This window comes from Eretmochelys imbricata, chromosome 1 (assembly GCF_965152235.1).
Source record: "Eretmochelys imbricata isolate rEreImb1 chromosome 1, rEreImb1.hap1, whole genome shotgun sequence".
NCBI classification, from domain to species: Eukaryota; Metazoa; Chordata; order Testudines; family Cheloniidae; genus Eretmochelys; species Eretmochelys imbricata.
In genome coordinates, this window is record NC_135572.1 from 259,932,406 (window position 1) to 259,959,828 (window position 27,423).

A 27,423-nucleotide genomic window follows, 5' to 3' on the forward strand; every position below is an offset into this window, starting at 1 on the left:
AACCAGTGGGGTCCTGCAGGGATCGGTTCTGGATACATTTCTGTTCAATATCTTCATCAATGATTTAGATAATCGCATAGAGAGTACACTTATAAAGTTTGCAGACGATACTAAGCTGGGAGGGGTTGCAAGTGTTTTGGAGGATAGGGTTAAAATTCAAAATGATCTGGAGAAATGGTCTGAAGTAAATAGGATGAAATTCAATAAGGACAAATGCAAAGTACTCCATTTAGGAAGGAAATGACTTCCTAGGAAGGAGTACTGCGGAAAGGAATATGGGGGGGTCACAGTGCATCACAAGCTAAATATGAGTTAACAGCGTAGCCCTGCTGCAAAAAAAGGGAACGTAATCCTGGGATGTATTAGCAGGAGTGTCATAAGCAAGACATGAGAAGTAATTCTTCCGCTCTGTTCCGCACTGATTAGGCCTCATAATGGAGTACTGTGTCCAGTTCTGGATGCCACAATTCAGGAAAGATGTGGACAAATTGGAGAAAGTTCAGAGAAGAGCACCAAAAATTATTAAAGGTCTAGAAAACATGACCTGTGAGGGAAGACTGACAAAATTGGGTTTGTTTAGTCTGGAGAAGAGAAGACTGAGAGGGGACGTGATAACAATTTTCAAGTACATAAAAGGTTGTTACAAGGAGGAGGGAGAGAAATTGTTCTTCATAACCTCTGAGGATAGGACAAGAAGTAATGGGCTTAAATTACAGCAAGGGCCGTTTAGGTTGGCCATTAGGAAAAACTGCCCAACTGTCAGGGTGGTTAAACTCTGGAATAAATTGCCTAGGGAGGTTGTGGAATCTCTATCATTGGGGATATTTAAGAGCAGGTTGAACAAACACCTGTCAGGGATGGTCTAGTCTAGATAACACTTAGTCCTGCCTTGAGTGCAGGGGACTGGACTAGATGACTTCTCCGAGATCCCTATGATTCTGTGATAATACTTTATCCTGCCCTGAGTGCAGGGGACACATTGCTATCTGTAGGCATTTGCTACCTCAGGTAAAAGCTGTTTACAATAGCAGTTTCTTACACTGTTACCCATCAGTAACCGCTACAGGCAGCACAGCTTTCAGAGTAGCAGCTGTGTTAGTCTGTATTCGCAAAAAGAAAAGGAGTACTTGTGGCACCTGAGAGACTAACACATTTATTTGAGCATAAGCTGTCGTGAGCTACAGCTCACTGCATCCGATGCATTCCTATGAAGTGAGCTGTAGCTCACGAAAGCTTATGCTCAAATAAATTTGCTCGTCTCTCTCAGGTGCCACAAGTCCTCCTTTTCTTTTACAGGCACCACAGCCCAGCAGGGAGCAGTTTCCCGCCCCACACTCTACGCCGGCGTGTGTCTGACGCAACCGAAGGGACGTTCCCTCGCTGCCGCTGCTGCGCGCGCAGCCCAAACACCTCCTCTTCTCGCCCCCCCCCCGCGGCCACCCCTCGCCGGCGCGGTGCATTGTGGGAGTGGCGGCAAGATGGCGGCGGCCGCCGCCGCTGCTGGCCTGAGCTGGAGGCGGGTCCCTTCCTCCACCGGGCCGGTGCCCCGCTCCCGCCACGGACACCGCGCCGTGGCCATCCGCGAGCTGGTGATCATCTTCGGGGGCGGCAACGAGGGCATCGCGGACGAGCTGCACGTCTACAACACGGGTATGGGGCGCGGCCCGTGGGGGACGGGTCAGGAGCCGCCGCCACGGCCGGGCTGGGCGCGCTGGGGCTGAGCGGATCTCCCAAGGGAGCCATGAGTGCGGGTGCATATGGGGGGAGGGAGCGGTGCACGGGGGTGGGGCCTCGGGAGGGATGTTTTCTATCGCTGCTCCGCTGATTTCTGTGGGACGTGGGCTTCCAGCCCTGGGTGTCTGGCGGCAGCTGCTGTTGTCTGTGCTGCAGGCCGCTGAGAGAAACATCTGCCCTAGATTTGGGTCCTGCTGGCGTTGTGCCAGCATTTGAATGCCGAGGCTGGATTTATTGTCTCTTCTAAGGCAAAGGAAGTTACGTCCCTAGGTGTGAATCTGTCATAGCCTCCTCTTTAGATCGGAAGGATTGGATGGAATTGACTGAGAAGGTGCCTGTTGAGCAAGTGGAGACCAGTTTATTGCTCTTGTCTCTCCTTCATCCGCCAAATCCCACTTGTTCCTTCTGGTGGCAACTCAGGGCATTGAATATGAAGAGAAATGGATCTGGGTTAGCAAAGTGAATGTGGCTGCATTGGGAGTTTTATCAGACAGCAACTCCTGAAGATTAATTTTATTCATAAAAGATTAGATGCTGAAACACTGCACAGAGTCCCCTCCAACTGGGATAGTTGTGTAGAATTTCAGTGCGTGACCTGAGATGGGGACTAGGTAGGCTGTTCCATACAAATCAATTTTTGCTACTGCTGGTTGGGATAAGAATTAAAGGACACCCAAGTTGAGAAAATGAGAGCTAGACCATCATTTTCCCTCTCCAAATTTAAGTACTATAGAAACATATATAAATAGCAAAGAAATGGTTGTATGATTTTTGTGACTGCATTTTAGGTGAAGTCAGGATTGTGAAAATATTTTGAAGGTAGTTCATTCAGAGGAGAAATGTTAGATTTTCTTCTGAGCAAAATTTTTCCATACCAGCTTGCAGATATGACTTTGCTACACTTAAACAGATGCAGTCAGTTTAAAAACCCCACTTTTTAAAATGTCTTAATCTACCATATTGTTATAAATAACATATGATTGGGGAAAGTGTTGTTTACATTTTACTTTGTGTATTTACAGTATTTCTTGTAGAATTAGTTTCCCCTATTGTTTGTGAGTGTGTGTGTGTGTGTGGAAGCTGACAGTCAAAGGGGAGAAAAATATTTACAATAAGAAAATTTAAATGTACATGTATTACTGGTTGGGGTAAATATAATGAAACTTTTTAACACTGACTAGATGTCAAATTGATAGTGTCCCTTTAAAACACTGTATGGTAGTAAAAGGGTATGTGACTTTGACCTTTATTTCATTGTGACAGTAGAAAGATGTCTTTTCTTTGGGAAGAGTCAGTGTGGAAGCTAGTGAGTATGACCAGTGTGAGAGACTTTTACTAGTTACCTGGGCCATGTCTTCACTAGGGATAATTGTGAAGAATTCCCTGCAGTTGTTAACATTAATTCAATTTCTGCACCAATCTAGCAAGACTTTGTCATAGCAGGGCTAGATGACATAGCGCTAAAGACAGTGTTAGTAATGGAAACCACATCTGCACTAAAACTCTGAATGTTGCTAAATTCGATTAATCTGAACTGGTATTGGCAATAATGGAAATTTTTTCAAAAGGTTCTCTAGTGTTGACAGGGGCAAAGAGTGTGTGATCTAGAACTTAGTATAACTGTAGAGTAGCAGCCGTGTTAGTCTCTAAGGTGCCACAAGTACTCCTTTTCTTTTGCGAATACAGACTAACAGCCACTTTGTGGCTTCCTCTACAGTTATAAAAGAAAAGGAGTACTTGTGGCACCTTAGAGACTAACAAATTTATTTGAGCTTAAGTTTACGAAAGCTTATGCTCAAATAAATTTGTTAGTCTCTAAGGTGCCACAAGTACTCCTTTTCTTTTATAACTGTAGAGGAAGCCAGAACTACTACTATTGACTCTGCCAGTGACTCATTGTGAGAGCTTGGGCAGGACAGTTACCCACTTTGACCTTGTATGCTCTGTCTGGGACAGTTCCACATATCTGTCATCTAAAAAGAATGTCTCAGGTATGAGAATCTCCCTCACATCCTCTGCAGTGAAGACTGATATAAATAATTCATTTAACTTCTCTGCAATGGCCTTGTCTTCCTTGAGTGCTTCTTTAGCACCTTGATCGTACAGTAGCCCCACTGATTGTTTGGCAGGCTTCCTGTTTCTGATGTGCTTAAAAAATTTTACTGTTAGATTTTTATGTCTTTTGCTTGTTGCTGTGCAGATTCTTTTTTGGCCTGACTAATTACACTTGACTTGCCAGAGTTTATGTTCAGTAACACCTGTTTCACAGAGCAGTGATCAATGTGGTGGTGGTTCTGTCGATTGACTTGCTTTTTATTTTATAACCTCTTTATTGTTATCCTTTCCTATTGAGAGCCACCTACAGTCAGTAAAGAAGAAAAAGTGTCTCTTGTGTGTCCCTCTTTTGATGGCAGAGTTGTTAAAGGCGCATCAATTCCCTCTGGGTGTTAAAAATTTTTTTTTATACTATAGCTACAAATCAGTGGTTTCTTCCTGCTGTTAGAGGAGATATTCCTCCAGGCTGTGCAGCCCATGGATTTGTCTGCGATGGCACCAGAATACTAGTGTTCGGAGGAATGGTTGAATATGGAAGATACAGTAATGATTTATATGAATTACAGGTAAGAAACGCAATAAAGACCTTTCAGTTTTAAAGATTTTTAGCAAAATGGATAAATGCAGCAGATTCTGCTTCTATTTAAGTGAAATAATACATTGAGTTTGGCATGATCTGATAGGCTGCGGCTCTCAGAAAGCTGGCATGGATGACCATTGTGTGTTCTGTTGAGGAGAGAAGAACTAAATCTTGAAAATGGAACATAAAATGAAAATGTTTAATGTCATTAGGTTTTACTTCATTAATTTATTATCAGTTGTTACTTAACTTTATTCCTGTTTGATTTAGGAGGGTATCAGGAAATATTCAATAAATTAATACTCAACTAAAGATTATACAGAAAATATGCAAAGAATAGTCCATGATATTATCTTGATTCTCAAATTACACTTTATTGATAGTATGTGAGCAGATTTGATTTCTGAAGTTGTCTTTTTTCCCTCCCCCTGCCCCCTTTAAGGCAAGTCGATGGCTGTGGAAAAAAGTAAAACCTCAGTCTCCGTCTGTTGGTTCACCACCTTGTCCTCGACTTGGCCACAGCTTTTCTTTATATGGTAACAAGTGTTATTTATTTGGTGGCCTGGCAAATGAAAGTGAAGATTCAAACAATAACATTCCCAGGTATGCTGATTGTGTTTGATCAAAATATGTAAATAATAGATGTAACAAGACACAAACCAAAAAAGCTTCTGAACGGTTAGAAGAAATTTTTTTCATGTCCCAGATGATAGTGATGGAATTACTAGAAATGCATGTTAGATAGTCTTTGCGCAATAAAGGGGCTTTGCTATAGTCTTCCCATTAGGCTTGTTGCAGGGATAACTGGCTCGAAACTCTGACATACTTGCAGTGGAAGCTAAATAGAGTGCCGTTTTGCAGAACTCCAGGATTAGCTACTAAATTTCTGAAGAGTAGTCTCTTACCTTCGATCTCCTGGTACCCAAAAAGGTCATCTGATGTTTCTCTATGTCTACACTGCAATTAAACACTTGCTGCTGAACATGTCAACTGACTGGGACTCAGGCTCAGGGCTGTTTAATTGTGATGTAGGTGCCTTGGCTCAGACTGGAGCTTGGGCTCTGGCATCCTGCAGGCTGGGAGGGTTCCAGAGCCTGGGCTCCACCCCAAGCCTGAACTTCTGCACTGCAATTAAACAACCCCTTAGCCAGAGACCCACAAGCACGATTCAGCTGATATGGACCAGCCACAGGTGTTTAATTACAATGTAGCTATACCCTTACATATCTTTATACAGTGCTTTGGTATGCGAGTAGTATTTTTTAATTTAAATTACTTTAATGGAAGTTCCCATGAGTCTTCCTGCTTCAGTGGATTTGGGTTGGAAGATTTTGTTCACAAAATGTTGCGGAGAATCATGGAATGCGCTGCATATACAAACACTTCAAAGTACAGTTAATTTTAAATCAACACACATAGGATACCAAAGCTGAAAATACTTTTTCCCCCACAGTGAATGGCAGTTAAGACCACTTGCAACTGGCTAGCTGCAGTAATGTGCCAAAACTCTCTTCTCCCTATTAAACAAGATTTGACTGAAACAAGTATCAGAACTCAGACAGTTCTCTAAAAGTAACTTGCAATAAGTGGATTTCATTTAATTCAACAATAAACGGTGAATTCCCTCTTCACTGACCAACCTGAGGGCATTCTGCTCATATTCTGCTGATGCACCATATCATAGGGTATTTATCATTTACAGCTTAGCAAGTCGCTCTTCAGTTGCTGAGGAAATTTGAATCATGCTAAGAATCTTGGTGTCACTTTTGAATATGGCTTTTTTGTGGAATGCCAGATGTCAAAAATGGAATGAAAGCGGACTTTCTTCAATGTACAGTTTGTGCCTGAAATCTGCCCATACTTTGTCCCTCCTTACATTTAAATATCATCTCAGTATTTTTAAAACCTACTTTTTAAAACGAATACTGGCCCTATGTTTAGCTTCCTTCGTCCTTTTTGCTTGTGTTTAAAAAGGATGCTATTTTGTGGAGTTTGTTTTTATTCTGTTTGTACGGCCCCTACCATCAAACGTTTGATGGGTACTGTAAAAATAAAATCATTATAGCCATCTGCTATGATAACCTTTTGAAAAAACAAGTAAAAGTGCTGGGCGGGGTCTAAAATTCACCAATGTTCCCTTTTATAATCCTTCAGTTATATTTTTCAATATCTTCCTAATTTTACACTAGATATTTAAATGATTTCTATGAACTGGAGCTGCAACATGGTTCTGGAGTCATAGGCTGGAGCATTCCAATGACCAAAGGGATCTTGCCTTCTCCTCGAGAATCCCACACAGCCATTGTGTATTGCAGAAAAGATTTGGGAAATCCAAAGATGTATATTTTTGGAGGGATGTGTGGCTGTCGACTTAATGACCTTTGGGAGCTTGACATAGGTGAGTTCAGTCAGTGTGTGAATCAGCTGAAGTGCATGTCTGGTGTTGAGGAAAAGTGAAACCCTATGACAATTAGTGATCTGATATATAATTGTAGTTAACACATGATTTAATGACATTCAGTCTATAGTCTTAATGCCATTTTATTCAGTGGCACAAAATGTGTCAGATTTCTATGACTATTACTTTTACCACTAACATGCTGCAACGTTCACTTGCACACCGAGATCATTGGTTTTACTAGGAAATCTTAAATATTCTTACCAAAATAATTAAAAATTGAGTAGCCTTAGTGAAATTGGGATTATAATCTCAATTTCAAATTGGTAAACAGGTTTGTCAACCTATTATATAAATCTGAAAAGGACAGCTAACATAAAAATCATCTGAGTGTGAAGTTACTAAAAAACTATAAATATGAAGATAGAAATTAGCTTGAAAGGGGCTACCTTCTTGCTTTGTTAAAATCTAATTAATAGTAGGTATATGCACAGTATTTCCTGAAATCTAGGAAGTGATATGCACAAATGGCTGTATCGAATATATTTATTACTCTACTGAAATGCTATCTTTTTTTTTTTTTTTTTTTTTTTTTTTTTTTAGAAACCATGACCTGGTCAAGACCAGAAACTAAGGGGACGGTGCCACTTCCTCGCAGTCTCCATACGGCTAATGTAATAGGAAACAAGTATGTCTGTTGTTAAAAGCTCAACTATAGAAAGGTACACCTAGTAGGAGAATGACGATATAGTGTTTCTGTGTTGGATTACCCTTACCCACCACTGTACAACATAAACAGCTTTGGCCTTGTGGAATGCTCTTCTGGATGTTGTGCTTTCGTGGAATCTATGGAGATAGCAATATGCCATCATCTAAATTAAGGCTGTTAGTGAATTTTAGTAGTATTACTACTATTATTACATCCTTCTCACGCTAATGTTGGTGCACAGGGCAGAAACTAGTCTCTTCCATTCCTCTCTGTCATTAGCTGCTGCTTCTGTCTGCTCTGTGGTATTGAAATCAACTCTTCTGCTAAAGGGTGGTCTTAAGGTTTCTTTTGGCCACCCTCATTTCCTCACACCAGTTGGCTTCCACTTAACAGCATCATGTGGGAGCCTGCATATTGGCATCCGGAGTACATGTCCCAAATATGCCCAACGCATCCTTCTAGTTCTAGTGGAGACGAGCTGCTGGTTGGTAATTTCTCGGATCTGTTTATTGGTAGACTGTAGTTTTAAAGCTCTTTCAGTAGTAGGCACATAGTCTTCTGTATTAACTTCACTGCTTTTTACCTCAAGCCATAACATTTAACAAATTTCAAAAACTCATGAAAATAGAGATGGCTTTTAATACATGTAAATAACCACCCATGCGCTTTTGCAAATACAGAATGATAATCCATAAAACAGGGTAGTGTGATATTTGAACATATGGTAACACATACAATCATCTGAAAGATGGGTCATTCTATTACTCTGTAGGAACTTCAATATTGTAATATGCTGGAGCTGAAGAAAGAAGTGGGAGAGAAACATTCCAGATACTGAATGATAGTAGGGAGTCGGGGGGGGGGGGGGGAGTGTACGTTGAAATGCTTTACTTTAGAGTGATATTTTAAAAAAGACTGATGTTACTTAGTAGTATCTATAACATTTAGCTTGAATAGATTTTTCCAGGCAATACTGCTGATAACAATTTAGGGGGAGAGGTAGAGCTTGATCATTACCCTTTCGTTTCATAGGCCATCAAAGTGCTGTGGAAATATATACGCACAGGAGCGTGCATGTTTGCGCGCACACACGCAACCCCATAAACTTCCATCAACAAAACTGAATTCTGTATTCTGAATCATGTAATCAGACTGAGTCATGCATGTATCTAATTCTTTCCCTGGTCCCTTTGTATAACTATACAAAATAATACTTAAAACATGGAAAATTGCTGTATGTTCTTTTACCCTCTAGATCAGTGGCTCTCAACCTTTCCGAACTACTGTACCCCTTTCAGGAGTCTGATTTGTCTTGCATACCCCGTTTCATCTTACTTAAAAACTACTTGCTTACAAAATCAGACATAAAAATACAAAAGTGTCACAGCACACTCTTACTGAAAAATTGCTTACAGTCTCATGTTTACCATAAAATTATAAAATAAATCAATTGGAATAGAAATATTTTACTTATATTTCAGTGCATAGTATATAGAGCAGTATAAGCAAGTTGTATGAAATTTTAGTTTGAACTGATATTGCCAGCGCTTTTTATGTAGCCTGTTGTAAAACTAGGCAAATATATAGATGAGTTGATGTACCTCTGGAAGACTTCTGAGTACTCCCGGTGGTATGTGTACCCCTGATTGAGAACCACTGCCCTAGATTACTCTTCTACCAGGTAGCATAACTCAGTCTATCAGATAGCTTTATCAAAGTAAATATATTTGCTTCCAATTTATATCACCTTACAGGTTGTATATATGGGGTGGGGGAAGAAGAAGAGTGCCCTCTGAGACAAGATCACAACTTTTGATTTTTTTTATTCCTAAAAAAGTTATCAGATTGTATTTCATACAATGCATTTCTAATGCTGATATCTGATAGTCTTTTAAAATGGTCTGTTGTGAACAATACATGGAAGGGCTGTAGAAGTTGTGTTTTTACTTTAGATTTTTAACTTCTAAATACCTAGCAGTTTCAGTTGCCTTTATTGAGATAAGAAATATGCTAGAGGTGTATTAATGTGGAATATTTCTCGTAGTTATTTTGCTCAACACTTTTGATATTTATAGACCTGTAACAGCACCGATTAGAAAGAGATTGTGGGGCATAAACAAACTCTCGTAAACTACGATTGAGACACTGAAGTCCTGTAAATATTCTGTTTTGTCATGGAGTATATAATGAGATGGAACGATGCAACAGGCCTGGGAACATTGTTAATTAGCTTTGTCTTTTTTTTTTTTTTCCCCCATCCTTCTTCCCTTATTTTTAGAATGTATGTTTTTGGTGGATGGGTTCCACAGACAGTGGAGGATGAGATTTCTGCTTGTGATGGTGAATGGAAGTGTACCAGTTCATTTTCTTATCTAAATTTGGGTTAGTGTTTCTGCCCTTTTTGATAATAATGATAAATTGAACGCTTGTTTTAACACATGTAAACCTATGAGTAAAGTCTTAAAAAATAGTCTTAGGTGACTTTAGAACTAGACACCAGTTTCACATCCCACCTGGCACATGTTTTACTCTCAAACTCTCCACTGATCTGGGTGTACATTTAATTCATGAAAAATACTTTCTGGATAACAGATGTCATGTTTGTAAATAGGGCTGTCAAGCAATTAAAAAAATTAATTGTGATTAAATGTGTGATTAATCACACTGTTAAACAATAGAATACCATTTATTTACATATTTTTGGATGTTTTCTACATTTTCAAATATACTGATTTCAATTACAACACAGAATACAAAGTGTACAGTGCTCACTTAATATTTATCTTTGATTACAAGTATTTGCACTGTAAAAAAACAAAAGAAATAGTGGTTTTTCAATTCACCTAATATGAGTACTGTAGTGCAATCTCTTCATCATGAAAGTTGAACTTACTAATATAGAATTATGTACAAAAAAACTTGTATTCAAAAATAAAACAATGTAAAATTTTAGAGCCTGTAAGTCCACTCAGTCCTACTTCTTGCTCAGCCAATCACTCAAACAAATTTGTTTACATTTGCAGGAGATAATGCTACCCGCTTCTCGTTTACAGTGTCAGAAAGTGAGAACAGATGTTCTCATGTTACTGTTGTAGCTGGCATCGCAAGATATTTACTTGCCAGATATGCTAAAGATTCACATATCCCTTCACGTGTCAACCACCATTCCAGAAGATATGCATCCATGGTAATGACGGGTTCTTCTCGATAATAATCCAAAGCAGTGTGGACCAACACATGTTCATTTTCATTAGCTGAGTCAGATGCCACCAGCAGAAGATTGATTTTCTCTTTTGGTGGTTTGGGGTCTGTAGTTTCCACATTGGAGTGTTAGTCTGAAAGCAAGCTGAACACCTCGTCCCTCTCAGATTTTGGAAGGCACTTCAGATTTTTAAACCGTGCTGTAGCTATCTTTAGAAATCTCATATTGGTGGTACCTTTGCATTTTGTGTAATCTGTAGTGAAGGTGTTCTTAAAATGGACAACATGCTGGGTATCATCCGAGACTGCTATTACAGGAAATACATGGCAGAATGTGAGTAAAACGGATCAGGGGACATACAATTCTCCCCTAAGGCATTCAGTCGCAAATTTAATTAATGCTTTTTTCTTTTTAATGAGCGTCGTCAGCATGGAAGCATGTCCTCAGGAATCATGCTGAAGCATGAAGGGGCATACGAATGTTTAGCATATCTGGCATGTAAATACCTTGCAATGCTGGCTACAAAAGTGCCATGCAAATGCCTGTTCTTATTTACAACATCACCAGAAAGTGAGAAGAGGGCAGCATTATCTCCCTTAAATGTAAACAAACTTGTTTGTCTTAATAATTGGCTGAACAAGAAGTAGGACTGAGTGGACTTGTAGGCGCTGAAGTTTTACGTTCTTTTGTTTTTGAGTGCAGTCATGTAACAAAAAAAAATCTACATTTGTAAGTTGCGCTTTCACAACAAAGAGATTGCACTACAGTACTTGTATAAAGTGAATTGAAAAATACTATTTTTTTTTATCATTTTCAGTGCAAATATTTATAAGCAAAAATAATGTGCACTTTGATTTCAGTTACAACACAGAATACAATATCTATATGAAAATGAAGAAAAACATCCAAAATATTTAATAAATTTCAATTGGCATTCTATTATTGAACAGTGCAGTTAAAACTGCGATTAATCACGATTAATTTTTTTAAGTTAATTGCGTGAGTTAACTGCGATTAATCGGCAGCCCTAGTTGTAAGAAGTCAACAGCATTGTAAATACAGAACAATGCTGGGGTAACTCCCCAATAGGTTCTGTATTCTGTTATATTCCTGTACTCTAAGACACGGTTGTTGCCTTTTAGTTATGCACACTGAGCTATCTTAGGACCCATACCTTTTTACTCTACATTTTCACATGATGCAACCAAAGATCAGGAAAATGGCTTCAATTATATTTGTTTGCCAGGAGACACATTTGTAGATCATATATGATACAAATCAGTGGGGGCTGATCAGTGGGGGAGTGGGGGCTCAAATGACTTGTCTGCAATGTAGATGATATCTGGTCTAACTTCAGAGGTTAGAGAATATTCGAACCATTAATGATTCAAATGAGTAAATGTAAACACATGTATAGTCTCATAGACAATCACTTTCCCTTTGACTAGTTAGATGGATTATTATCTGTATTTCTTGTTTTGAAAACACTTATTGAATGGTACTGATTATTTCAAGTTTCACTTACTAGATACCACGGAATGGATCGGTCTAATCTCAGATTGTCAGGAAGACAAAAAGAACTTGTTACCCGGGCCAAGAGCTGGACACTGTGCTGTGGCAGTCGGCACTCGTCTGTACATCTGGAGTGGTAGAGATGGTTACAGAAAAGCTTGGAATAATCAAGTTTGCTGCAAGGATCTTTGGTATTTAGATACAGGTGAGTAAGAACATAATAAAAGTACTATAATATGTTGTACATCTTACTACAATATAGAAACTTGGCATCATACCTGCTTGGAAGTTTTAATCTATAGCAAGTTTAGTGAACTTTTTAAATCTCAGGTTTTTCTAGTAAAATATTGTTTCAGTGTTGATGCATTTAAAGATTATTGTTATGGCTTTCTGCGAAAAACAATGTTCTGTTTCACAGGCCTCAAATCCCACAGGCGTGCAAAGATGTTTTATGAGGCTAAATTCAATAAAATACCTCTAAGATTCTTGAGTACAAGATGCTAGAGTATATTATCTAAACATTTTGTAAGTTTTTTCCTGATGTGCACTTTAAATTTTCCTTAATTTCACTTTATTGTTGCGGCTACCTCTTTCACCACACTAAACAATTGCTATATTTGGTGTTTGCACGCTTCAGGTACTTGTAAAAGGTTGTGTTCCACTCTTAGTTGCTTAATGAAGCAATAATATTCTCACATTTTTTCATAGCCATTTTTGTTGAATTCTGTCCAATTGCATTCAGTGCTAGAGATACTTAGACCAGTCTTTCGGGTGCATTGTCAATAAAGCTATCTAGGGAGTCTCTGTTCTCCATGATCTTTGAAGTGATGCCTCTGCATATGCAGCCTAAAACCTCATTGATTTTTCTGCTGGCATGAGACTTCAAAAAATGTGCCTTGTATGACACTCAAGAGAGACAATTTAGTATTTTCTGGCTTTATTTTATAACTTGTTTGAAAAATGCTTTTTTGTCGCGTAGCCTATGCCATATGTATTTGGAGAAATGAGAACCGTTGATGTACTGTCATTACAGAAATATCATTTGAACTGCAATGAAAGAGCAGCTTTAAATATTCCAATTGTATTTAATTGGTGTCTTTTAGAGAAACCATCAGCACCGTCGCAGGTACAGCTGATCAGAGCTACAACTAATTCTTTTCAAGTAAAATGGGATGAAGTTCCTACAGTTGAAGGATATCTTCTTCAGTTAAATGCTGACTCCCCAGCCCCTATGGTGACTGGTGGAACTGTGGTTCCTGAGACTGCACTGCTGAGTTCACAAGGTAGTACTGCAATATTTCCCTTAGATGAAACTACATTTCTACAAAGGTTCCTGTAGATATTTACATTAATTTTAAAATGGATAGTTAAATATGTAAGATAAAGACCCAAATCCTTGGCTGTGCCTAGGGAGTGCACACACTGCAACTCAAGAGTTGAAAATCTCGTTTTAAACTACCCTTGTGCTTCCTGACCCCGAGTTGGCTGAATGATGGAGTGGTTCCTTGATGTAAGCTAGAATTTCATGAGCCTGGAAGTGTCTTACAGAGTGAAACATTTGATATGAGGCAGGAAAATACAATCCATGCTCAGAATGGATTTTGTACTTTGCTATATGATACCTTGAAATCTGGCTGCGACTTTGGCCAGTACATGAAGTAGTGGGGAATGAGTTCAAAGGTAAGTTTAACATCCTATTTGTATGTGACTTGAAGGAGAAGGTATTGGGAAAAGGATTTCCATTGATTTTGTTTGCTCTTACAGTTTCATTTCAGACTTAGTGGTTCTGTAAGTAGAAACAGAGATTTTGACAATAAGACAAAGGGCCTGATTCTCATTTACACAAAAGCACCTTCATACTGCTCTGGCGCTCACTCACTGGGATAAAATAGACTCCATATAAAGCATTTTAATGCTTCATAGAATCAATGGGTATTTGTTTTTGTTTACCTGTAAGGTGGTTCTACTCAGCAGCAAAGTCTATAATCAATGACTATCATCCTTCCTCCAGGAATCAAGCTGGATCTTCACAGCCAAACAAATCACATGGTTCCTAATAATGTAAGTGTAAACTGAAAATTCTCAAATCAGGACAAAGTTTTAGTGATGGTCTCACTTCCCACCCTAATTTGCCAATTTTAAAAAGTCTGAAATATTTTTAAGCTAAAAAATTAACTGCTTAATTACATTACTTCTGTTCTAATGATGCTACCTCACTTCCTGATTGAATGGAGGGTCTTGAAAAGCCATTGTTGCTGATACAAGAGGGAAGCTGCAGTTGCACTGAGTACTTTATGGTAGCTGGGAGCCTGATACCAAGAAGAAAATCTCCTTTGTCCTCAAAGCCCCAGCAAAATGGGTACAGAGAGGCAGAGAGGATATGCTACGTTATTAGAGCCTTGGTGAAATTCCTTTCTTTGTAGCAGGCTCCTAATATGGTATTTGGAAGCCTGTTAGTAGCAGTTGACTCCTAATATGGCCTTTGGAAACCTGTGAATAGCAGTGTGTGTACAGCTGACTTCCCTTCTGCCCTGTTACCAGTAAAAGAAGGGTCATTAAAAGAGAGATTCTGGTTAAAAAGACTTAAACTTTCCAAAAAATCTAGATTAGGTCATAACTGTTTAAGGCCTCTAAAAACAGGCGAACTTGTGTGGAATCAAAAATTGAAGACACTTAAAGACTACAACTTGTTCCTCAAGACTAATTGGGGATCTTAATGAAATACAAGTTTTCTTTAATAATACTATATGTTGATATGAGTATGGAGGGGGGATTTCTAATAAAATGTCTTAATCTTTTTTGGAATATAGTTGAGCCTACATAATTGTACTTTATGTGATTATTTGCAAATAAACTGTACATGTACAGTAAATGTACGTGATAACTTTTAATTTGCACTTTCATTTAAGAATACTAGTGGTCTCCAAAATAGAGCTTTGAATGTTACAAGGACGCTATCAGATCAAATTTAGACTTTGTGAAAAGCTTATGTTTTACAAGTTTAATTACTTTCATCTTTATTTGAAATTCCAGTGGAAAGATTTTATGAACAAACATTTCCTTGCAATGTTTGCAGCTCAAATTGTAAACTCTAACAATTATTGTAAACAAACAATTGCTTTCTTTTTGGATAGGTACAAGTTTCATCTAATTCATTATTAAAACTAGAAGCTAAAGAAAATATTACTGAACCTGAAAACATAGTTACACAAGAAGCTACAAAGAAAAACCATCTAGATTCTAGAGGATTCAAAGAGTCAAATGCCCCCTCACTTTTGCCAGCGTGCACTTTAGGTAAGAGTTTATTCAGTAGAGACTAAAGAAAAGTTAGAGTTAAAATCTTGCAAATATAGCAAAGTAAGAATATTTGTGGGTTTTTTTTAAGTTAAGCCTTTCACAAAGTATCTATTACTGTACATATTTATAACGGGGGAAAGATGAAACCATAATTTGTCCCTAGTTTATTGTGCTTTAAGAGGAATAAAGTGTTCACTTCTGTCATTATGATGACAAATACTTGGCTATAAATAGCTCTCTACAAGAGAAAGGTCTGTTGCTACAGGTTGAAAATTGGCATAGAAAGTATCAACTGAGAAACTAACTTCTACAGTTTATAATATTCCTAGTCACTTAAATTGCATGGACTGGCAAAAATTTAGGATTTCAAGGTTGCAGATGTTTTTGCTACTAAGAATTGCTTTTAGATCAATGGTTTAAATTTTTACCTCCCAGATTTAATGCTTAGCAGAATAACAGAATTTAATCAGATGGGCCGATTTTATCAGTCGAGGAACTAAGAAGCATCTTATGTACCTGTCCATAGTTAGGTGTTTTTGTGTTTTGTGTAAATATATCAACTAGTATGGGGGAGAAATTGATATTAATTAAATAACACCAAAGTTGGTGTATGGCAGGGATCTAACCAGACTTATTCTAGTGTGGATCTGGCTAGCATCAATTCCTATAGCAGACTAAAAAACTAGATTAGGCTGATATTTATCAGTTGACATCAATATTGAAGTTGAGTTAATATTTTTCATATTGCAGGTCCTCAGACTTCAGCAAATGTAGCTGAATTACGTGACTTGGACATACGAACTGTAAATCCTGATGCTTCTGTATCCAGTACTGTCTCCAGCACACAAACTATGGTAACCCAGCAGGCTGTTAAAACTGAGTCATCAAGTACAAATGGGGCAGTTGTTAAAGATGAAACTTCACTAACAACATTCAGTTCAAAATCTGAAGGTTTGAAATGTGTTTCACATACTGTATTTTGAGCCATATTTATCTAAGGCCATCCAACTTCTAGTGTGGTGGGAAATTTTGTAATCTTTGAATAGTGGCTGGGATTGAAATAATGGTTGAGGCATTGATGATACTGAGCAAGCTGAAAGATCTCTGCGCTGGTCTCACTTTAAAATGAGGATAATCCTTACGCACCTTTGTAAACCATTTTGATTTGTGTGGGTGAAAAGTGCTACAGATATTCGTTACTAGTTGACAAAAATCCACCTTTTAGATAATGGTAACCACGAACTTTGGTGCCTGTGCACGTTTGCGCGCTCCAGTGATTTTCTGGCTAAAAATGCAATATATTCAAATGGTGACCTCAGATCATCTTAATTTCTTTCCAAATTGGAAGCCTCATACCACAAATGAAATGAAATTAATCACATTTATTATTTTAGACTGACCACCTCCTAATGTATGATTGAAATGTCTGAAATGAGCAGGTTATGTAAACTCAATGTATAAACAATGCCAGTACAAAATTTCTAGAAGGAAGTGAATATGAACTATTTGCCATTGCCTGAGAGCAGTAACTACTGGTTGACCCTCTGCTGGTGATGTCTTGCATACACAAGCACTATTCTAACAATTTGACATGTAAGCACAGAATACAAATGGAGTAATTAGAGTTGTCTGAATCTTGAATACAATTATATAATGTAATGAATTAGTTATTTTTTCTCTTCCAATTGGTGGGTTATTTTCTATATTCCTTGTTTAGAGTTCTCGCATGATCTGTACTGATATGAATGAGTAAGGCTCAGGTTGTATGACTTCCAGAGACCTCTGTGACATTTTCAACTTCAGCCCTGGGGCGGCAGCTAGAGCTGTCAGACGGTGGGGGGCACTCCAGCACTCTCAGCCAGCCTAGGGGAACCCTGGCGCTCTCAGGAGCAGAGGGGGTGGGAAGCCATGGGTGCTGGATCTTCCTCCATCCCCATTTTGTCACAGTGAGTAAAAGTCAGGGACAAGTCACGGGCAATAAATATTTACGGAAGCCCGTAACCTGTCCCTGACTTTTACTAAAAATAACCATGACAAAACTTTAGCCTTATGCATGAGCAATACATTTAAAATTATTCATTGCCTAGGTTTAACATTTAGATTGTTCATACTGGGTGGGCAATTTCTGCTCCAGTCTGATTTGTTTGTGTATAGTCCAATATTATTGTAAACAGAATTTATATATGACTCTAGGCCATAACTATTAATAATGCCATTGCCTTAGAATTGTGTAGGTCTAGTCTCCATTGATGCTACCATTTTAACTGCAATGGCATGCAACGCCGGACACCCTTAGAGTTGTTCTGTAAATTTAAAACCAACAGTTGGTTTAAAAAAGCTATTAAAATTGTCAGGTTGTAAATAGCACTGCATGTAAAACATACCAAACTATGTCTGAAATACTGAATAGACTTTTGCAAGAGACACTTGTCACTGAAATCCATTTACAAATTTTATAAGCTATGGAATTTGTCTTTACATGTCAATTGTTTTATGTGAACTAATGTTTTTAATATAATTCTTGTTTCTAGTTGCTGAAACTACTTTTATATTACCTTCAACCAAAGTCAGCACTGGTCAAACAAATAACTTGACTGTGCACTTATCTGTAAGTATGTGATATTGCATAATAATGAATGATGATCTTTGTTCTTAGTCTCAGGCCCCTCCAGATAGTTATATTTTGTTTGAAAGAAAAACATGATGCATTGCTTAGTAGGTTGCGGTGAACGGTATAGATGAAAATTATATGTTGTATCCAGTCTCTCAAAAAAATAACTTCTGTGTTGCAAATGGTTTGGTTTGAGAGAGTGTAAATGAAACAACTACTCAGGAAAGGTGGGAGGAAACTGAACTACATTTCAACTCTAGGACCACATTTCTTCAGTATAGTACAACTATGTGTATATAGCTGGTATGCCTAATAGGGTCATAAATGCATCCTGTAATTAGTACTTTGATTAAAATAGAAGTATGTAGTCTTGCATACTTTAGATCAGGCATACTGCACAGTTTCAAACCTATAGGTAATTTAATTAAGTTCCTTTTGAACTGCAAGATGAGCTAATATAGAACTACTTGCCCCTTTAGAGGTGACAAAAAAATCTAATGTCCTTCCTAGAAGAACCTCTTTTCTGGGGCAGTACTCTTAGAAATGGCATCAGAACATCAGTCTATTTGTATTTCTAATATGTTAGTAAAATATCTGTCTTGGCACATACTATCTGCATACCTTCCACCTCATGTGTTTGGAAATACCAATGTTTTTAACAAGTTTAACCATTCAATACTTTAACTGCATTTGAGTAATAAATGTATATTTGTTCTTTGTAAGTACAACAAAATGTAACTTACTGGAGTGACTGGGAGTTTTTTTCATATATTTTAGTTTTTATGAACTGTGACTTTTTTATGTTAAAGTATGGATGGTCTATATAATGTGTTCCTCAAACATTAGAAAACTACTCCACTAAGACAGATGGCAACAGTGAAAACAAGAGAACGACAGTGGTACGATGTGGGAATTTTTAAAAGCAGTAGTGCTTTGGTGAGCCAGTACTATTTGTTGCCAGAAGAAAAATCAAGCATCTCCAACAAGGTAAGTGCTATTCGTGTGTTCTTAATTTTGGAATGTGTTGCCCATGTGTATTAACTGGTTGAGACTAAAGGTTTGGGAATTTCCTGGTTTGGTACACTGTGGAAGGAGCTAGTGCTAATAGGAGTTCTGGACCCACAGTTAAACCTAATTCAGGATGCTGGCAGATATCTTGCTTACTTACGTTCTTTTTCTGAGGCTAAATCTTCAACCAGCCGAATAAAATGCATGATTATAGGGAAGGCGCACTTAAGTTTTTACTAGTTTTATGCCAGTGTTACATAGGCAATAGCTCTCAAACTGGTAAATTTTCAAACTAGTAAGAACTTTTTGTGTGTGATCACTGGAGGTATGAAAACGTAGAAACCTGCAACTGGATTTCAAAATTAAGAAATTGTGTGGGTTAGCTATACATTTTTTAATATAGTATCTGTTTTTAAATACAACCTTGAAACTTATTCACTGAGGTCTCTTCTCCTTTAAATGTGACTCTTTAATACTCATTAACATTGTTTGACATTACACATGTCCTTACTTAAACAAATGAATGAATTCTGTATTGGTTAGCAGCATAGTGACTTTTAAGATTTATTCAACTTTATTTGTATGTCAATTCAAAGTTATAGCTCATGACTATAAACAGCAACTTCTGAAATAAAAAAAAGTTAATGGACAAAATATAATAGCTTGGGCATAAGACTGTTCCTTTTTTCAAATGCATAACTTAAAAAGCTTGCTTGTGCCATTCCCTTCACTGTCTGAAAAATAAAATAAAATTAAAAAAATCACTTACACTAATGCTAGAAAGCAATCAAAAAGCATTTTTCAGGAAGTGAAAATAGGGATTACAGTTTTAACTGTTTTTCACCTTATCTATCATTCCTCTGCAGTAGGTCAGTGCTTTAATTAGTATAATTTTTGTAAATTACTGAAATAAAAAAATATATTTAGTTTGTTTAAAGAAAACTAATAGAATTGTGACACTAATACAAAGCAACGTATGGCAACCCCTGTGTTCCCTACCAAAGCAAATAATTTCTGTTTAGTCCAGTATCCTGCCTTTATCACTGACCATAATCAGATGAAAAAACACACTGAATACAGCATATTATGGCTTGTTTAACAGAGCAGACTTCACAGTGAAACTGTAGCTGAGGATTTCTTTATTCTTATGGGGATTATAAATTTCTCTTAAATGCTTCTGTTATAAGGGCTACTCTTTGACCTAACTTCTGGGGTCCACTGTGTATATACTATTCACGCACACTTCTAAAATCACTTTAAATTTAGTTTTTTCTTAAGCTGATCCTGCCACCTGCTAATTCATTAGGTTAGGTGTGATTTTTAGTGTTTTATAGGTAAACTTATTTACTTTTGCATTATTTAAATTTTCAGGTGGAAAATACAGATGTCCCAGACTACAGTTTACTTAAAAAACAGGATCTCTTTCCAGGCACTGTGTACAGGTTCAGGGTTGCTGCAATTAATGGCTGTGGTGTAGGCCCTTTCAGTAAAGTCAATGAATTTAAAACCTGCATTCCTGGTTTTCCTGGGGCACCTTCAACGGTCAGAATCACCAAGGTGAGAAAGCTGATTAGGATTTCACTTTGTGTAGTGTTGACTCCCAAACCTAATCTGGTAATTTCTGGGATTTTTACTTTAAAAAAAAAACACAAAAACAAACAAACAAAAAAAAACTGTCCTAGCATATAGTGTCAAAAGTTGATGGGTAAATTCTACTTGCTGTAACTTTTTTTTTTTTTTTTTTTTTGGTGTGGCCTTAATAAGAACCACATTCAGACACTTAACACTGAGATAGAGGTGTTGATAGAAAATATTATTACCAGGTAACACTTACTTTTCAGTTCTCTGATCAGTACAGACTTTGTTTAGTGTTGTGTTAAACTGTCTCTGTCCTGAGGTGCTTGCAGCCTAAAAGAAAAGGCCTGACAACAACACGTTAAAAGATCCAAAGAATTGGTGATGTTTTAGAATGTTTTTTTTATAAATCAGGCAGTAATCCTGTTAAAATGTTGGTCGCTCTGAAAAGTTCTTAAAATGACATTGAAATTTAATATTTGTGTCTCAATGACTGTATTAAATTTGTTCATTTACAAATAAAAAGATGGGTTTTTTGTTTTTTTAATGGCCAGCCCAACAAATTCAACTTGGAATCTGAAAATCAGTCTCTGCTTTTTCTGACTTATGTTATCTTACCAATAATACATTTTAAATAGTTTCTTCCATTATTTACACTTACACAACCTCATTCCCCAAAATATCCCCTTATTTGTACATCTGGAATCACGGTGTTTGTGTTGCTCTTTGTTTGTTTTGCATAAGCCAGAGTAGAAGTTTTCTGTTTTCCATACCTGTTTTAGCTCAGAATTGCTATCAAGAGTAAAAGGTAGTAAATGCTTGTGTAAGTAAAGTAAGCAGATAAGGACCGGTGGTCTGAATAAGACTGTGCCTTTTCACTCTCCATAGAGTATAACCACACTTAAATGGTAATGGAACTTTATGTAATGTACTTAATTGACAGTTGAGTTTCAACACATTGTGATACTATGCAGATAATGTTTCAAATTTTTCTCCAGAGTGTAGACTGTATTCATCTTTCATGGGAGCCACCTGTTTCACCTTCTGGAAATATCTTGGAATATTCAGCTTACTTAGCTATTCGTACCACACAAGTACACGAAAACCCAAATCAGCTTGTATTTATGAAAATATACTGTGGTCTTAAAACATCATGTGTAGTGACTGCTGCACAGCTTTCAAATGCCCATGTTGATTACACCTCGAGACCTGCTATAGTGTTCAGGATTTCTGCAAAGAATGAGAGAGGATATGGACCAGCCACACAAGTTCGATGGCTTCAAGGTAAAGTGGATACCAAATGTTGTGTTAAATGGGATTTATCTGCACTATGAGAAAACTATTTATCAAACCATTTTTCTGTTGTTGAGTCCATTTTTCCTCAGCAGCATGCATGAGGAAACCTCTTCTCCGTGAATGATCTGTACAGTTTTTAGAAACATTTGGTCTTTAAGTTCAGCTTAAAACTTTCAGACAACTTGTTCTATTAATTTGGATACAAGTAAAAACTAAAAAGTGGAAAAAAAACTTAAATCAATGTATTGGTTCACCCCACAGGTATACATTAACAGAAAAAACCTAAACAAACTTTAGATTCTAATTAGCTTCATTTCAACTTCAAAATTTTTGTCTTGCTGACACTGCCAACTAACTAGTATCATCCACTGTTTTGATTGGTTCCTTCTGTCCTTTTTCCTCTTTAATGAGAGAGTAATTTGTTGCCTCTGTATGAGGTGCCCTGATTTTGTTCACCCAGTAAGGGCAGTGAAATCACTGCTTTCTCTTAAGGTTTCTAAAATTGTGTTCGTGTCTTGGCTTATGAGGACAGTGAGCCACTCATTACTACTTTCTAGCTTTTACATTTAAACCAGTAAAACAATTGGAGGGCTCAAACCAAAGGTGAACTATAAGAAAACTCTGTTGTCCACACTTGAAAACTGTTTCTCTAATATGGGGGAAGACAATGTAGAAGAGTTCAGTTTGGTGTTTTACTGTTTCAGCCCTGCTTTGAGGGTTTTGGCAATAATCTGTATACTGAAATCTCTAGATACAAACTTCAAGAATATGGTCTGTTTGAATGCGTCAGACCACTTAAACGTTCCGTGACTTCATATAGATAATAGTGTGTCTCCTTCTTTTCACAGAAATGAAAACATCAAGTTCAAAATAGAAGCACCATAATAAAATTCAAGTTATAAATGTAGTGTTTAACATTTGTAATATTTTGTAAATGCTCCAAATATTTTATTTTTGCATTGTTTTTATCTTAAATTTATATGAACACTTTTTTTTACATTTTAAACATCAGCATTATGCAGCCTTGTTCAGGTTGAACTACCATATACAGAAATTCTTGCAGTGAAGGTAAATAATTAGATACTGACTATCTTCTATCAACAACCATTTTGATTAAAATTTTAAATATCACTGTCTTTTAAATCTGAAATTGACACTTGAAGCAGAATTTAAATTTGTTACAACTGCAGGTGCACAAGATTATCTGCCACTTGTGCCAGTTTTCAAAGATTTTGTAGATTGCCCGTGTCGAAATGTCATTGCACAGATAATGAGGCTTTACAAAGTTTTCTCTGTTCAGTTGAAGTTCTTATACCACATTCATCACTGTGGTATCCGAGTGCAAGGCAAACATTTCCATTTATTATAGTATCTTAAAATGTATAGAATATTTTAATATATGTACTTTTTGTAAAGAAATGATTTTTCTACTATTTGTAACAAATATTTTAATCTTTAAAGGCATTCCCTGAAGATATGCAAATACTAGGAAACTGTCACTTCTGTTTTGAAAAATATAAATGTAATGTAAATGCACTACTATTAGTTGGATTATCCTTTTGAAGTTGTACAAATCTTAAATCTGTAAATATTCTTAATGTTTACAAAGAGACCTCTCTGGTCTAATATTAAACCCTTCATGAGGATTCATCCTTTTTTTAAATCCATATGCTTTGCTTCCAGCATATGCTTGCTTTTTGCACTAATAAGAATTTAATGTACCTCATTCTTATGTTTGTAATCGCTTGTGTTGCTTCCATAACATTTCTGAAATATTTTAGTCTAAAAATTTAACCAAAGTCAAAATACATGGTAAGCAGTTTTGCACATATTATATGCTAATTCTTATGACATATTTATTCCAGTTAGTCTTCATAACTGCTTGTTTGGTAGAATATACAAGTAAAGCAATCAGTTCAATACTCCCATTTACTTATCAGTAATTTTTCATTAATTAGATAGTTATTTAGCTCAAAAAGCACTGCTGTTAGGAATAGGTTGATCCATTCCTGTGCTAAAGAAAATGTTTGTTCACAGTAATAGAAAAAATGTAAACATTTCAATGCTATTTATTTTAAAAAAATAATTTGTTTACCAAAGTGTAGAGTAAAATGGCTGAATTGTGTGAGGCCACTAGGTGAATAGATTTTGAGGCATCTGATAATTTTTATAAAATGAGTTACTGCACATGTGCAATGAAGTTTTATACTTTGCACTTTAAATTTTTCCTTCAATGCCAAAATAATATACATCAAGGTGGAATTACTTGCCTTTTCCCCTTACATTTGTGTTAAGAACATGTACTGTAAATATGTAATCTTAAAAATTAAGAATGGACTTACCTGTTTTGTTTTGGTTTTGGTTTTGTTTGGTTTTTAATGGGGGCATAGATATTTGGCAAAAGATTCTCAATAAAAGATTGGATAACCCAAATATGCTGAAGTAAATTTTATGGCCAAACTTTAGACTTCTAAAAGTCAGGGTTTATAATGGAAGTGCTGGTATGGCCTTTTTAACACTGCCACAATCTGTGATGCCATGTAAAAGCACTGGGGACTTTACAAATCTTCATTGTAGAACCGGTTGTGACATAAGAGTAGTAAAAATAGTTCTACTCATAACAATAGAAAACCTGACAAGAAAAAAACCTTGTGCATATAGTGTTGATTTCAACAGATTTATTTGAAGCTGAGTATTCACATCATGAATTTTTATGTAGGGTTTTTTCCTGCAGACAAAGTTAAATGGGCTTAAAAACTTTAGTATAATGGTCTACTTCATCAGTTATGACCTTGACACTACCCAGTAACTAAAATCTTCACTTACACGCAGGCTGTAACTAGAAAAGTATAACTTTGCTTTTCTTATTAGTACTGTGAAAGATGCCTTTAGAAAACATTTATGGCTTTGATTTTTGTTGGTTGGTAGCTGTGATTTTTAGTGATATTATTTAAGAATAAAATCTGTTGGGTACGTCCATGGATGGAGTTTTTGCACTTGGTTTCATATACTTTGCACATTTTATTTTTTAAAGGATGTGTCACGATGACCAAAGGTAGAACTGTGGTATTTTTAATCAAAATATGATTTCTGTGTAAGTGTACTTACAGCTGGCTTTATGTAAGTTTTCACTCTCTTCCGTTATCCCAGTTGGGTAATGTTTGAATAGTGAACAAATGCAAATCTCCTGTTCCGTGCTTCGCAGTTTTACTTTAAAATTAAATTACGTTATATACACTGTGAAAATGCACATTGAGGTCTGCTTCTCAGAACTGTACTTGCAAAATGTCTAAATCCCACCTAAGTGTCATCTTAGAGAAACATTTTATTTGCTTATAAGCTAGATGTTGCACAAATATACTGAGATGTCTGTTCCAGTTTTTAAATTTATTTGATATGATTGAAATTAGCTGTTTGAGAAACTGCATCAGAAGTTCTCATTATTCCGTATTTGTTTGTTGTTGTTAAAATACATGTAAACAAAACATCCACATTGATCAGAGTACAATATCAAATTTGTAGAAATTTCAAGGGGTTTGATAGACTTTTCATGAAAGTTCTGACTACATAAGTAGAAAAGTTATGCTAGCTGTGGCAGATATTGCAACAACTTAAGAATGTTTTTGTGAAATTTGAAATAAAATGAATGAGAACCTACATTTTGTGTTTTAAAGTAATTATAGCAATATCTTTGAATTTAGTTTGAAGTAGACCACGTGATGACCAAGCCAGAAACTTTGGAGATGTAGTTAACGATACTATTGTTAACCGGTATTTCAGGATGGTTGATTTGAGGTGGTTATAGTTTTATGGCCTGTTACTGCAGTGATCTCTACAAAGAAAATGGACGTTTTGTACAATGAAAAAATAATTGAATATATCTTATTTCAAAGCATTGTTTATTCTTTGTAATAAAGTGGTTGTCCTATAAAATGAGTTGTATGTCGGTACTTTAAATTGAGAACTATTTGTGTACAAATTTCAAAGGTCAGTCCTTTGAATGATTTGGTCTTTTAGGTTTTAAACTTAAGAATTTGCTTTAAGAGGTACAAGGAAGGAGGGCATGATCATGATACAGACATGAATGTCAACAGTACCTTTCCCCAGAACAATTTTAGATTTTGAAATTTCTGGACTATTCAAATGCATCTCTTCTGCCTGTCCCAAAGAAAATTAGTTGGATAAGGAAAGACCGATAGAATGTGAGTAAATTAAAAAGTCTTTGTTTCTTCTTCCTAGTCCTGACTGAAATAACCTTTTTAAAAAAGGCAGGTTGTCATTTATTGAAAGCAAAAGAGTTCAAAAAATACTTCCAAATTTGAATTCTTCTTTCTTGTGTAAGAAATATTTGTTTCCCAACGAACAGCAGATGTTCTGTCAATGCACATTTTGCAGTTAAGATTAAAATACCTTTGTTTTTGCTTATTAACAAACCTCAGGTGTTATGGTCAAAAATAGGGAATGATTCCCAAGGTCATCTCATTCTGACTTGGAAGCACTAGCAGCAGGGTCCTTTTAAAATATTTTTTCAGTGGTAAAAATATCTACAATTTTTTTGCCAGACTTGAGCTGTTTGTTTCAGTTCACTTGACAGTACTAATCTGTCAATCAGCCTTGTTTTGATGTGCCACAAGAGTATCTTAGTATTGCCAGTTACTCAAGATTGTTCGACTTGGATGGTTCCAGGACACTTTGAAGACTGTGTAGAAAAGTTGTTTTGACACTGACATTTAGAGGTGGTTTGAACTGCATATTTTAACGGCCTCTTTATAAATAAACAACAAAGCACTGAAAGATTGACACATCACAGTGAGAAAAGATGTTAGTGAGGGACTCATCCCAATAATTGCATTGACCATGTGTATATGATTCAGTACTACTCACTAGGTGTTCTCCAAACCCATGAGTGGTTAGGTTATCACTGAACTTAATTTTTCCTGGTCAATACCCATTATGAGTTTGTTTTTTATAGTGCTTATAGCCTTATACCTTAGTCCATCCCTTCCTTTGCTGCACATTGGGCTCCCCACATTTGCCATCCTTGCCTGTCAACTGCCCTTCTCTCCAGATCTTCCCATTTCATGCTGAGGTGCTTGATGTCGTTCAGAACTCTTTGTTGCCATGTTATTTGCGGTCTTCCTCTCTTCTTGCGTTTTTTCTGGCTTCCATTCAAGGGTGGTATTTGGTAAGCTTCATTTACCAGTCTACTGGGGGGAGCTGAATGAGGAGAAAAGCTGCTAAAAATTACCAGGTAAGAAGTTTCTTGGTCTGTTGCACAACTTCTCTCCTCATTCATCATTAATGGGAAGTAGCCAGCAGTGAATCACAGAAGTAGGGGAAAGGATAAGCAGGTTTAATTATAGCAGAATAATAGGCAGGAATGGAAGATCTCCCCTCCCTCCATATAAAGCAAGGAATTGTGGTAACCAGCCCAGACGCATGTTCC

At 36.8% G+C, this 27,423-nt stretch overlaps 1 protein-coding gene across 2 annotated transcripts; it reads left to right on the plus strand.

Annotated features, from left to right (window-relative positions):
• Window positions 1–1,473: 1,473 nt before the first annotated feature.
• HCFC2 (host cell factor C2) lies at window positions 1,474–25,910 on the plus strand. 2 transcript variants are annotated; one of them, XM_077828612.1, is made up of 16 exons: window positions 1,474–1,650; window positions 4,207–4,355; window positions 4,812–4,972; window positions 6,559–6,767; window positions 7,371–7,455; window positions 9,755–9,858; window positions 12,207–12,395; window positions 13,294–13,473; window positions 14,202–14,251; window positions 15,325–15,484; window positions 16,238–16,438; window positions 18,019–18,095; window positions 18,945–19,085; window positions 20,478–20,663; window positions 21,680–21,965; window positions 22,826–25,910. In XM_077828612.1, the coding sequence occupies exons 1-16, from the start codon at window positions 1,479–1,481 to the stop codon at window positions 22,849–22,851; spliced, it is 2,376 nt and encodes a 791-aa protein (XP_077684738.1). In that variant the 5' UTR covers window positions 1,474–1,478; the 3' UTR covers window positions 22,852–25,910. The 2 variants fall into 2 exon arrangements, with proteins under 2 accessions (XP_077684738.1, XP_077684729.1); XM_077828603.1 differs by having other exon boundaries at window positions 21,680–25,910.
• The last annotated feature ends 1,513 nt before the right edge of the window (window positions 25,911–27,423 follow it).

Excerpts from the sequence above, each read along its gene's own strand:
- HCFC2 (XM_077828603.1), top strand. The coding sequence starts at position 1,479 with ATGGCGGCGGCCGCCGCCGCTGCTGGCCTGAGCTGGAGGCGGGTCCCT. Across the intron at positions 4,356-4,811 it reads ATGATTTATATGAATTACAG|GCAAGTCGATGGCTGTGGAA; the intron begins GTAAGAAACGCA and ends GCCCCCTTTAAG. Across the intron at positions 14,252-15,324 it reads ATCACATGGTTCCTAATAAT|GTACAAGTTTCATCTAATTC; the intron begins GTAAGTGTAAAC and ends CTTTTTGGATAG.